We start from the raw sequence: 12,772 nt of genomic DNA, 5'->3' as shown, positions 1-12,772 counted from the left end.
TTTAATCTGCCAGAAAGTTTCATATCGGCGCACACTCCGCTGCAGAGTGAAAAATCTCATTCTGGAAACATCCCCCAGGCTGTGGCTAAGCCATGTCTCCGCAAAATACTTTCTTTCAGGAGTGTTAGTTCTGCAAGGTTCGCAGGAGAGCTTCTGTAAAGTTTGGAAGGTAGGAGACGAGGTACTGGCGGAAGTAAAGCTGTGAGGACGGGGCGTGAGTCGTGCTTGGGTAGCTCAGTTGGTAGAGCACTTGCCTGCGAAAGGCAAAGGTCCCGAGTTCGAGTCTCGGTCCGGCACACAGTTTTAATCTGCCAGAAAGTTTCAGAGAGGTATTATCAAATACTGACAAAGTTAAGGCGGGCGATACGAAACAAGCGTCGGCGAGAACTTAGCCCAATTTTTTTTCTTTTTTTTTCAGGAGCACGCACGTCCACAGATGGCAAGCTGTACTCGAGAGCTCCTACCGTGTTTTGGATGGGAAGTGTCTGATCATCCACCAAGCAGCCCGGGTTTGGCGCTAGCGACTACCACCTCTTCGCACCAATGAAGACATGGGTCGCTACACAACGCTTTGACACTGACGCCTAACAGTATGTCTGTATAAACCAGTGGCTGCAATCGCAGGCGGCACATTTCTGCCGAGACAGTATTGGAAAACTTGTGCCACGGTATGATAAGTGCCTCACTTTGAATAGCGATTATGCTGAAAGACAGCTTTAAAGAAAACCTTTAAAATGTGTCTAATATAACTGGTTTTCCATACTGTTAATTTTTTTTTTAAAACGTATGTTACTTTATGGGTAGGCCTCGCACTGCCTGAACTGTGACGGAATGTGACGGTTGGTTCTCTGAGTTTCCTCCTTGCCTGTAGCGCGTTCCTTTTGAAATTCCCGCTTCGCGCTCTGCTGTTTCCTTACCCTAGCCAGAGGGCGCTGTGGATTTGCTGCGGCCGGCTGCCTACCCTGTTTGCGGGAGATCGTCGGTCTGGAGGATGGACTCTGACTGCGGGCGTCTGGGAGCGTACAGGAGCCCACGCCGTTTTGTTGATGGTTTGGCGTGGCTCGTGTCATGTGAGATGCATCGCTAAAGCCGTGATAGCAGCCAGTGTTACTGTCTTGCTCGTAGATGGATCAAAGGGGATGAGGCCTGGTTATTCATTGAAACTCCTGTCCTACGGATGTCGTCGGACTTAAAGTAAGACGTTTTGACCATTAATTTGCGTTATTTGCATGCAACTGGGCATTCCGCCGTCTACAGTAATTCGGCGAAGATTAGTTGTTTCGTCGGTGTGTAAATAATTGAACAAGGAGCAGTTTATTTAATGTTCACTTAAGCTCGTGTTCTGCGTGTGCTGTTTGCGAGTGTAAACTTTATTCTCACTTTTGTCTGTTGGCTTTGAGCGCATCGTCAAATACTGGATCCAAGTAGTGACTTTCAATTACTTAGCTGGATTCTTCCTTTTCCTCGCAACGACGCGTGTTAAACGGCAAAGTAGACATGTATACTTTAATTTGCTACCTCACTTGCGTGGTCTCAGTAACAGAGCCTAACCTGTTAACTAATTAAGGCTTGTGGTAAACAAAGGTATTTATCTATGTTGTTTTAAAATATTATCTGAAAATGTGCCAATGATTTATGTTGCGCTAGCTGACTCTGGGGTATGAACGGATGTGTTGGCACGTCTGCCGGGAATCCTGCTAGTTTTGATTACCTTCTGACCAGGTACCTTGCTCGACACATGTCTTTAAATACGACGCTAACCTGGTTAGCGTATGCTGTGGCTATTTTAAATTAATCACTGCTCAATAGCCCAACACAATTTGTCGGCCGTCAGAAACAGTGTATGTGTTATTTATTCCTTTATTTTAGTCAATCTATAAGCATGCTATTCTTAATTTATTACTCTAGGTAGCCATTAAGTTGCCATTTTTGGGCTGTTTGGATGGAGTGCGGGTACTTTGAGTATAGATTTGACAACTTCCAATTTATTTTTCTTCAGCAATTTTTAATTGTGCTTATTCGCGTATATATATAAACAGGGTGTTACAAAAAGGTACGGCCAAACTTTCAGGAAACATTCCTCACACACAAATAAAGAAAAGATGTTATGTGGACATGTGTCCACTTAATTTCCATGTTAGAGCTCATTTTAGTTTCGTCAGTATGTACTGTACTTCCTCGATTCACCACCAGTTGGCCCAATTGAAGGAAGGTAATGTTGATTTCGGTGCTTGTGTTGACATGTGACTCATTGCTCTACAGTACTAACATCAAGCACATCAGTACGTAGCATCAACAGGTTAGTGTTCATCACGAACATGGTTTTGCAGTCAGTGCAATGTTAAAGAATGCGGAGTTGGCAGATGCCCATTTGATGTATGAATTAGCACGGGGCAATAGCCATGGCGCGGTTCGTTTGTATCGAGACAGATTTCCAGGACGAAGGTGTCCCGACAGGAAGACGTTCGAAGCAATTGATCGGCGTCTTAGGGAGCATGGAACATTCCAGCCTATGACTCGCGACTGGGGAAGACCTAGAACGACGAGGACACCTGCAATGGACGAGGCAATTCTTCGTGCAGTTGCCGATAACCCTAACGTCAGCGTCAGAGAAGTTGCTGTTGTACAAGGTAACGTTGACCACGTCACTGTATGGAGAGTGCTACGGGAGAACCAGTTGTTTCCGTACCATGTACAGCGTGTGCAGGCACTATCAGCAGCTGATTGGCCTCCACGGGTACACTTCTGCGAATGGTTCATCCAACAATGTGTCAATCCTCATTTCAGTGCAAATGTTCTCTTTACGGATGAGGCTTCATTTCAACGTGATCAAATTGTAAATTTTCACAATCAACATGTGTGGGCTGACGAGAATCCGCACACAATTGTGCAATCACGTCATCAACACAGATTTTCTGTGAACGTTTGGGCAGGCATTGTTGATGATGTCTTGATTGGGCCCCATGTTCTTCCACCTACGCTCAATGGAGCACGTTATCATGATTTCATACGAGATACCCTACCTGTGCTGCTAGAACATGTGCGTTTACAAGTACGACACAACATGTGGTTCATGCACGATGGAGCTCCTGCACATTTCAGTCGAAGTGTTCGTACACTTCTCAACAACAGATTCGGTGACCGATGGGTTGGTAGAGGCGGACCAATTCCATGGCCTCCACGCTCTCCTGACCTCAACCCTCTTGACTTTCATTTATGGGGGCATTTGAAAGCAACCCCGGTACCAAATGTAGAGACTCTTTGTGCTCGTATTGTGGACGGCTGTGATACAATACACCATTCTCCAAGGCTGCATCAGCGCATCAGGGATTCCACGCGACGGAGGGTGGATGCACGTATCCTCGCTAACGGAGGACATTTTGAATATTTCCTGTAACAAAGTGTTTGAAGTCACGCTGGTACGTTCTGTTGCTGTGTGTTTCCATTCCATGATTAATGTGATTTGAAGAGAAGTAATAAAATGAACTCTAACATGGAAAGTAAGCGTTTCCGGACACATGTCCACATAACATAGTTTCTTTCTTTGTGTGTGAGGAATGTTTCCTGAAAGTTTGGCCGTACCTTTTTGTAACACCCTGTATACAGGCGGAATCGAAATTTTTTATTACTATTGAGCTGTACTTAATGTCATATTGTGAACAAAGGAACTTATTGGAGATTAACTGTCGCCGTAAGGTGCTGTGGACGGTGCACTTTCCTGTAATTTATTTTAATGCTCTAGTCAATGTGTAAACTTGTTAATTATTTTCTCTTTACATGGAGTGTGCCTGCCTTGATGTTATAAGTGACTGTTTCATAACCAGTCCTTTAACGCTGTAAGTAGGCTGTTTAGGTTTTTATATTGGTAACGCCACGTAGCGCTCTGTATGAAAATCACTGGCTGCGCTGTGTGCAGTCTGTGGCTGGTTAGCATTGTTGTAATACTCGCTATTGTAGTGTTGGGCAGTTGGAGGTGAGCCGCCAGCAGTGGTGGATGTGGGGAGAGAGATGGCGGAGTTTTGAGACCGGATGATCTGGACGTGTCCATCAGAGACAGTAAATTTGTAAGACTGGATGTGATGGACTGATATATATATATATATATATATATATATATATATATATATATATATATATATATATATATGAACACTATTAAGGTAAATACATTGTTTGTTCTTTATCAAAATCTTTCATTTGCTAACTATGCCTACCAGTAGTTAGTGACTTCAGTAGTTAGAATCTTTTATTTAGCTGCAGTATTGGCGCTCGCTGTATTGCAGTAGTTTGAGTAACGAAGATTTTTGTGAGGTGAGTGATTCATGAAAGGCATAGGTTATTGTTAGTCAGGGCTATAATTTTTTAGGGATTATTAAAAGTCAGATTGCGTTGCGCTAAAAATATTGTGTGTCAGTTTAAGCACAGTCATTTATAACTTTTCTAAGGGGACGTTTCAACACGCCTACGTGGGGGAGAACTTAAAGTGTGTCCCCCTGTTGAACTTTAACTAAAGTGCAGAAAACTGAATCAGGTGTTTATTATTGTTCTAGTGCTATTATCTGTCAAGTGTAACATGCGACATTTTCTCGGTCTGTTATCAAGTGTTACAATAAATGAAAATAGCTGTTAAGAGATGCGCTATTTCAGTTGTTCCCGTGATTTCCTATCTCGGCATTGGTTAATCTAAACTCATAATATTTAATTGTTTAAATATTGCATGGAGGTGTGTGTGTCCCACTACCCCTGGCCGGTGTCGCAGTGTCAATGGTCAGTAGGGTAGACTCACCGTGGCCGGCAGCGGCGGGGGCGGCGAGGGCGGCTCCCCGGCGTCCGGCCCCCCGGAGGCGGCCCTCCCGGCGGCCCTCAGGCTGAGGGCGGCGTGTCCGGCGCCGCCCACCAGCTGCCACGTGCCGCGGCCCACGCCGGCCCTCTCCAGGGCCTTCCCAGACTCCTCGCCCTCCGAAGAGCTCGACGACGAGGACGAGGACGTCGACGACTGCTTGTCTTTTTTCTCTTTCTTCTCCTTCTTCTTCTCTTTCTTCTGATCCGCCTCTTTGGCCTTGTCTCTGTCTTCTTTGGCCACAGGCGGCTTCGGTGGAAGTGGAGGAGGCTGCAAAGATAACAACATTGACACTGAGGTGACAGAAGTCATTTGATAGCGGTATGCTCATATGCAGAGGGTGGTAGTATTACGTACAAGGGCAGTGCACTGGCGAAGATGTAACTTGTACTTAACTGCATGAAGAATGTAGGTATCACATCAGCCTTAAATACATGTATTTCAGCCGGCCGGTGTGGCCGTGCGGTTCTAGGCGCTTCAGTTTGGAACTGCGAGACTGCTACGGTCGCAGGTTCGAATCCTGCCTCGGGCATGGATGTGTGTGATGTCCTTAGGTTAGTTAGGTTTAAGTAGTTCTAAGTTCTAGGGGACTGATGACCTCAGATGTTAAGTCCCATAGTGCTCAGAGCCATTTTTAACATGTATTTCAGCGTAACATTTGGAATTGAATGGTTTAGAAAATTCAGGGTGGTTTATGGATAAACTGACATCAACAGATAAATAGAAACCATTTAGTGCATGCATTCCTCTCAATATACAGATGGGTTATTTGGAACATCTGAAATGCATTATAGTGAATTTAAAGGAAGAATTCATTTTAGTATCAAGCGGAATTGTGAGTAATGCATACATCCAGGGAGACACCAGTCCTTAAGAGAACAAGATTCTGCTTGACAAATTAATTTAAAAAATGCCCCATAGCTCTGTAATCGATGAGGAATGCTTGTAACTTCTGAAAATACTTGATACTGGCATTCAGTTGCCTCTAAATTTCAGATCATGGGATCTACCTGAATATCCTCTATTTCTGAATGCGTATTGACAGCTGGTATTTAATTGCCTCTAAATTTCAGATCATGGGAGCTATTTGAATGTACTCTACTTCTGAATACATATTGACAAACGTGGAGTAGTAAAACGTCAGTTCAATTAGAAACACTTCAAGTTACCACACTTGTACTTCAAACCAATAACAATGCAAATCTGAACCATGATTTGACTGAATTTGATAACTTCATATTAACAGATTAAAAAGTTTGTTAATTCAGAGCTCTACCCTTATGGCAATTTGCAACAGGATTTGCCGAATAATGTCTACACCATGCTGTTTGATATTCATGCAAGGATCTGTCCAGCGTACTATATGGGTGTAGGGAATGATGGTGTCTGCTCAGTCCAAAGGAATTTATTAAATTAGCTTCAACTGTAGTTATAGATTGTTCAAAACAGAATAAAAGTGTGAAGACTGGACTGATTGATGTCCTTATTCAGTTCGAAGCCTCTGAAAAGTTCTCAGCAAACACAGCAGAACTCGAATTAATACTTCACAATCACGTAATTAACTACTGTCCACATACAGGCATTCTGCAAAGCCTTGTACTAACTGATAAGTGCCATATCAAATCCTAACCATTCCACTATGGCACCTCAAAACACGAACATTCTAACTGGTGTACAAGGCTTCCTTGATGAATATGGCCAGTTTGTATTTAAGGATGTCACTTTCATCATTTTCCCTAACGAGAGTCACATTATCAGGATCTTATCAACAATTATCACGTCGAGAATACTTTTCAGAAATGTGAAATATATCATGAGACATAAAGGATGCGTTATGGTTAAGTCAAAATTGCTCTAGAACGAAGTCAGACTGGCATCACTCCAAATTTTTTATCATATTGACTCAATCACATAGATAGTGTTGAACCGATATGGATACATGATGCCGGCCGGAGTGGCCGAGCGGTTCTAGGCGCTCCAGTCTGGAACCGCGCGACCGCTGCGGTCGCAGTTTCGAATCCTGCCCCGGGCATGGATGTGTGTGATGTCCTTAGGTTAGTTAGGTTTAATTAGTTCTAAGTTCTAGGCGACTGATGACCACAGCAATTAAGTCCCATAGTGCTCAGAGCCATTTGAACCTTTTTTTTTTGGATACATGATATTTACCAGAATTCCGCAGTTACAAATCTAGAAATATATAAGTGTCCTCCACTATGCCTCCTTAGGGCGAAGATGAAGAAGAATTGGTTTACACATGCATTAGATTATGTAACACTCCATTAAGTTGAGTGAAAAATAAGTGACTTACTTTAGAACAATCTCTTGTCTTATTATTTCACCCATGGCGTCCCCCTGGCACTCACTCCCACAGCCACAGGAACAACATCATACACCTCCAAGCCTGATGAAAGCTGCATCTCTACTCATGGATTTCACCCCCTCCCAATGCTCCCCCAACTGAGACAATATAAAGTGGGCGGGCAGACCCCATTTTACTTCATTCCGTCTGTAACATTTGTGTTGTCAGCATTAATAGCATCTTCATCATAATGATGTGCTCCAGCAGTTGCAGTAGCAGTGGCAGTGGCAACAAATGTTAGCATCTCGAAGAAGAGGATGATACTATGCCATGACGATGATACGCTGGCTCCTTTAATGTAATGCACTTCAGAGGAAGACTTACGGGTTACTTTTTTTAATTTAAATATGTGTATGTGTGGGTGGGTGCGCATTTTCACTTTCAATTTAATGAGTGCTGTTTTTAAGATTATTGAATGTTGATGACAGTATACCAAGGCAGTTCTTGGCTTTGCTAGCATTAGAGAGATAGTCCCTTGATGTGAATTAACATGTTGGTCACATCATCTCAGGACCCTGATGGTGATGATGGTAAGTAAAATACCTATTTATATGTGTATATCCATGTATGTTTAACAAGTACGATTGTTTTCTTCTAGTAAACTGAGTGCGCTCAATGTAGGGCAGACAGTGCAATACATTATGGGCCACTGCATTCATGGTTAGTCAGCTTACACATTCGCAGAGTTCTATGTTAGATGATGAACTGAATCAGAGATTGCTAGAAGAGAAGCTCGAGAGGGGATACACACCCAAGAGGCATTCAGCAAAGGCTGAGCTTTTATGTTTTGCATATGTCTCTCTCTCTCTCTCTCTCTCTCTCTCTCACTATACAGATATGTTTGTATGGGTGTGTCGCTCTCACTACATGCGTGTGTGTGTGTGTGTGTGTGTGTGTGTGTGTAAATTTTCGATACTTGTAGACTCTTATACACACACGCACACACACACACACACACATATATATATATGTATATATATATATATATATATATATATATGTGTGTGTGTGTGTGTGTGTGTGTATGTGTAAACTTTCGATACTCGTAGACTAACGCTCTTTTTTCACAAATGTTGACTGGTTTGGACCTACCATCCCCTTGGATGGCATCCTCTGCACACACAGTCGGGCCTTGGCGATTGGCAGTGCTGACTTCGCCGCCCGCACTGGTGGCTTTCGCACCACCGGCTTCACCTGCATCTGCGCCAGTGGCTGCGAAACAGTCCGCGCCCGGGTCTTCACGACCGCTGGCGCCCGCACAGACTGCATTGCCAGAGATTGGCTCCGCACTCTCTCTTGCGGCAGCATCGTCACCTGCGCCATCAGTGTCTGTGTCACCATCGACCGCACACGGACCAACATGAGCATCATCAGTATCTGGGCCATCGACATCTGCAAGGGCCTTCTGTAGGCCAGCAGCAGCCTCTCTGGCCATCTGTTAGCGATGATGAGGGTCAGATAGGTGGTACGCTAATTCGAGGTGCACTTTGGGGCAGGATATCGTTTGCTCACATTGATAACACTGTCCGGCATCGTGATCTGATTCTTTTTCTAAATGTGTGCCCATCTGTTTTGGAAAGGGAACTATCCAAGACCATAAATGATCCATAGTATCCTGCCAGTAAGTCTATTGCTGTGCTATGCAGCGAGTTTGCTGTCCCGTTGAAGGCATCTCCAAAAGCTCAATTGTACCCATTGGAGTGATAATGGTGTGGTATTGTGAGACGCCGCAATATAATTGGAATAAAGGGCGTCAATAATGTCCAAAATAACGACTATTGTTATGCATGTTCACATTTGGGTTGCGAGAGAGAAATTATGATACATTCTGAGTGTACGAGCAAATAACGCATTGATAGTATTTGAAGGTGTTAAAAGCATGATGGAGTTAAATTCCCCGTGAGAATCTATAATGTTGCTGATTCTGAGGGGTAGAATCGCCATATATCTATATTTACGGCACAGATGACTCCAAGTCAGATGGGCATGATGGGGAGAATAACATTAAGCATAAATTTGTTGGACCCCTTCACTTATCGTCATTCACTGGTAGAAACATGAAGAGTTGTTGTTAATCTATCAGAGTGTTGAACAACACTACTGCTGGATGTAAAACATGTCCCACCCTGTTTCCTCGAAATGGTTTCAAAATATGGTGGATGACATATTTTTCCTAGGTGCCTGAACTCATTTCGTATGAATGAGCAATTAGTAGAGTATCTGGTGGGTTACTCTATATATGATCTGGTATGTGCTGAGATGCCTACTGGGGCGAGTAAGCTTTAAAGTTTAAGAATGTTCTCCACAAGAGGCATGTGGCCTTTGAGGTATACTTCAGGTTCTAACATCTTCTCACTCAAGCGGCACACTGTCGGAGCAACACCATTGCCTCATATACTACCCTCATAGAAAGACACATACTATTTGTATCAGTGTATTAGGTTGTATGTGCATACAACTCAAGTCATAACTATTTTGAGTCATACGTCAGGGAAGATCCCGTGAGATGGTTGCTCTCTGACCTTGAAGGACTTGCAAAGAAAGTTAGTGTGAATTATCACATGTACGTTTCTGTGAACAACACACAGGAAAATGAATCACTCTATGACAATGGAATTGCCTTCTGTATTTGTGGGCAGCCATTAGTTAATAAAGCTAAAATATCACGTAGGGATTAGTGCCATCTACCAGCAAATTCTGAGCGCTGCACACAATTCATGCAACGTGAATTATAAACTACCATTCCACATAGCTGTATTCTTTCACAATTTAAGCAGATATGATACTCTCCTCCCTGCTGAGCACTTGGGTAAGATCGATACGTGCAATCATCAGGTTAGTTTCATACCTGACAGCACAGAGAAATGTATTTCATTTTTAGAGATAATCACCAAGGATACTGCGCTGCATTTCCTGGACTCACTAGGATTCAAAAACTTACTGAAACCATGCATCAGGAACGTATTACTCTGACTCGAGTAGCACATCCTCATGACGGTAAGTTGCTGCTTAAAACCGAAGGGAGTCTTCCCATAAAAGTACATGGATATGATGGAGAAACTCAACTAAACCACATCACGTGCCATAACCACATTCTCCAATAAACTCGCAGACAATGCCATAACAGACGTAGAGTATAGGAATATGGTAAATTTTTTGCAGGAGTTTAACACCTCTAACTTAGGGGACTATGCAAGTCATATGGACACAGATGCATGCTTACTTGCAGACATTTTTGAACAATACCAGATGTATGCATGGAAGCATACTTGCTGGACCCTGCATTCTGCTACACTGCACTGCTATCAAGCTCACACATGTCCACATTGAACTTTCAATCAATGACGCCATGCAGGTGTTTATGAATGCGGGATCTGGGGGAGACTTTGCAAAGGTTTTCATAGGTACTCCATGGGAAATAAACCATTTATGCATGAAATATTCAGTGTATTCGGCGATTTAGGTACATTATGTGTTTAGATGTAAACAACTTATGCAGTCATACCATGAAACAATCTCTGTCTATTGGGAGGTTTCCTTGGCTGTAAAGTGAAGAAATCGCTGGATTTGGTAACTTCTCATTTCTGGTAGTAGATTCTGAAACTTTTAAAAAAAGTAGCCTTAGTGTGTCCTAATACAGTGCGTTACACGCACAGCGTTTCCGTTATGTTCGAGCACTGATTCCCATGAAACGGTTTCCATCCACACTGGACTCGCATTTGGGATTTAGGTTTTCCATGATTTCCCTGGATCACTCTGGGCAAATGCTGGGATGTTTTCTATGAAAGGGCACTGCCGATTTCCTTCCCATCCTTGACCCCATCTGACCTTGTACCCCATCTCTAATCACCTCTAAGTGGATGGGACGTTAAATCGTTCGGTTTCTACCCCAAGTTGTTGACAATGATGGAGGGAAAAACAAGGAATTATCGAAACCTCCAATGATGTATCGAGCTTGGGTTGCAACTGTAGAGTCACACAAGCTACTTCCTTCAAGCAACAGCCAGGTTCAAGGAATACATTGATGTAAATACCGAAAGGAGGATTTCTGCGCTGTCTGATTTTGAAAATATTTTTATAAGTTAATGAATAATGCAGTTTTTGGTAAAACTATGCAAAATGTTAGAAACCACCGTAAGATACTCTTATCCATTTTTTGGGATGGGCGTTGTGATGCAAAAATGTATATCATCAGGTCAAATTTTAAATGAACCACTATCTTTAATGAACTCGTGGTTCTGCACACAAAGTTTTTGTAGGTATGTGTATATTATACGTATTTAAACTCCACGTGTACCAGTTGCATTATACACTCCTGGAAATGGAAAAAAGAACACATTGACATCGGTGTGTCAGACCCACCATACTTGTTCCGGACACTGCGAGAGGGCTGTACAAGCAATGATCACACGCACGGCACAGCGGACACACCAGGAACCGCGGTGTTGGCCGTCGAATGGCGCTAGCTGCGCAGCATTTGTGCACCGCCGCCGTCAGTGTCAGCCAGTTTGCCGTGGCATACGGAACTCCATCGCAGTCTTTAACACTGGTAGCATACCGCGACAGCGTGGACGTGAACCGTATGTGCAGTTGACGGACTTTGAGCGAGGGCGTATAGCGGGCATGCGGGAGGCCGGGTGACGTACCGCCGAATTGCTCAACACGTGGGGCGTGAGGTCTCCACAGTACATCGATGTTGTCGCCAGTGGTCGGCGGAAGGTGCACGTGCCCGTCGACCTGGGACCGGACCGCAGCGACGCACGGATGCACGCCAAGACCGTAGGATCCTACGCAGTGCCGTAGGGGACCGCACCGCCACTTCCCAGCAAATTAGGGACACTGTTGCTCCTGGGGTATCGGCGAGGACCATTCGCAACCGTCTCCATGAAGCTGGGCTACGGTCCCGCACACCGTTAGGCCGTCTTCCGCTCACGCCCCAACATCGTGCAGCCCGCCTCCAGTGGTGTCGCGACAGGCGTGAATGGAGGGACGAATGGAGACGTGTCGTCTTCAGCGATGAGAGTCGCTTCTGCCTTGGTGCCAATGATGGTCGTATGCGTGTTTGGCGCCGTGCAGGTGAGCGCCACAATCAGGACTGCATACGACCGAGGCACACAGGGCCAACACCCGGCATCATGGTGTGGGGAGCGATCTCCTACACTGGCCGTACACCACTGGTGATCGTCGAGGGGACACTGAATAGTGCACGGTACATCCAAACCGTCATCGAACCCATCGTTCTACCATTCCCAGACCGGCAAGGGAACTTGCTGTTCCAACAGGACAATGCACGTCCGCATGTATCCCGTGCCACCCAACGTGCTCTAGAAGGTGTAAGTCAACTACCCTGGCCAGCAAGATCTCCGGATCTGTCCCCCATTGAGCATGTTTGGGACTGGATGAAGCGTCGTCTCACGCGGTCTGCACGTCCAGCACGAACGCTGGTCCAACTGAGGCACCAGGTGGAAATGGCATTGCAAGCCGTTCCACAGGACTACATCCAGCATCTCTACGATCGTCTCCATGGGAGAATAGCAGCCTGCATTGCTGCGAAAGGTGGATATACACTGTAC

At 44.6% G+C, this 12,772-nt stretch overlaps 1 protein-coding gene across 1 annotated transcript in view; it reads right to left on the bottom strand.

Moving 5' to 3' along the window:
* LOC126106113 (uncharacterized) overlaps positions 1-12,772 on the bottom strand; it is a 57,491-nt gene that overhangs the window by 9,340 nt on the left and 35,379 nt on the right. Inside the window, exon 5 of the mRNA XM_049912359.1 lies at positions 4,829-5,110. Within this exon, the coding sequence (XP_049768316.1) occupies positions 4,829-5,110 (282 nt within the window). The remainder of the gene's footprint in view (positions 1-4,828; positions 5,111-12,772) is intronic.

The sequence above is a fragment of the Schistocerca cancellata genome, chromosome 10 (assembly GCF_023864275.1).
Source record: "Schistocerca cancellata isolate TAMUIC-IGC-003103 chromosome 10, iqSchCanc2.1, whole genome shotgun sequence".
Lineage (NCBI taxonomy): Eukaryota > Metazoa > Arthropoda > Insecta > Orthoptera > Acrididae > Schistocerca > Schistocerca cancellata.
Note: the sequence above shows the minus strand (reverse complement) of the source record. Positions and strands in the feature narration are given on the sequence as shown.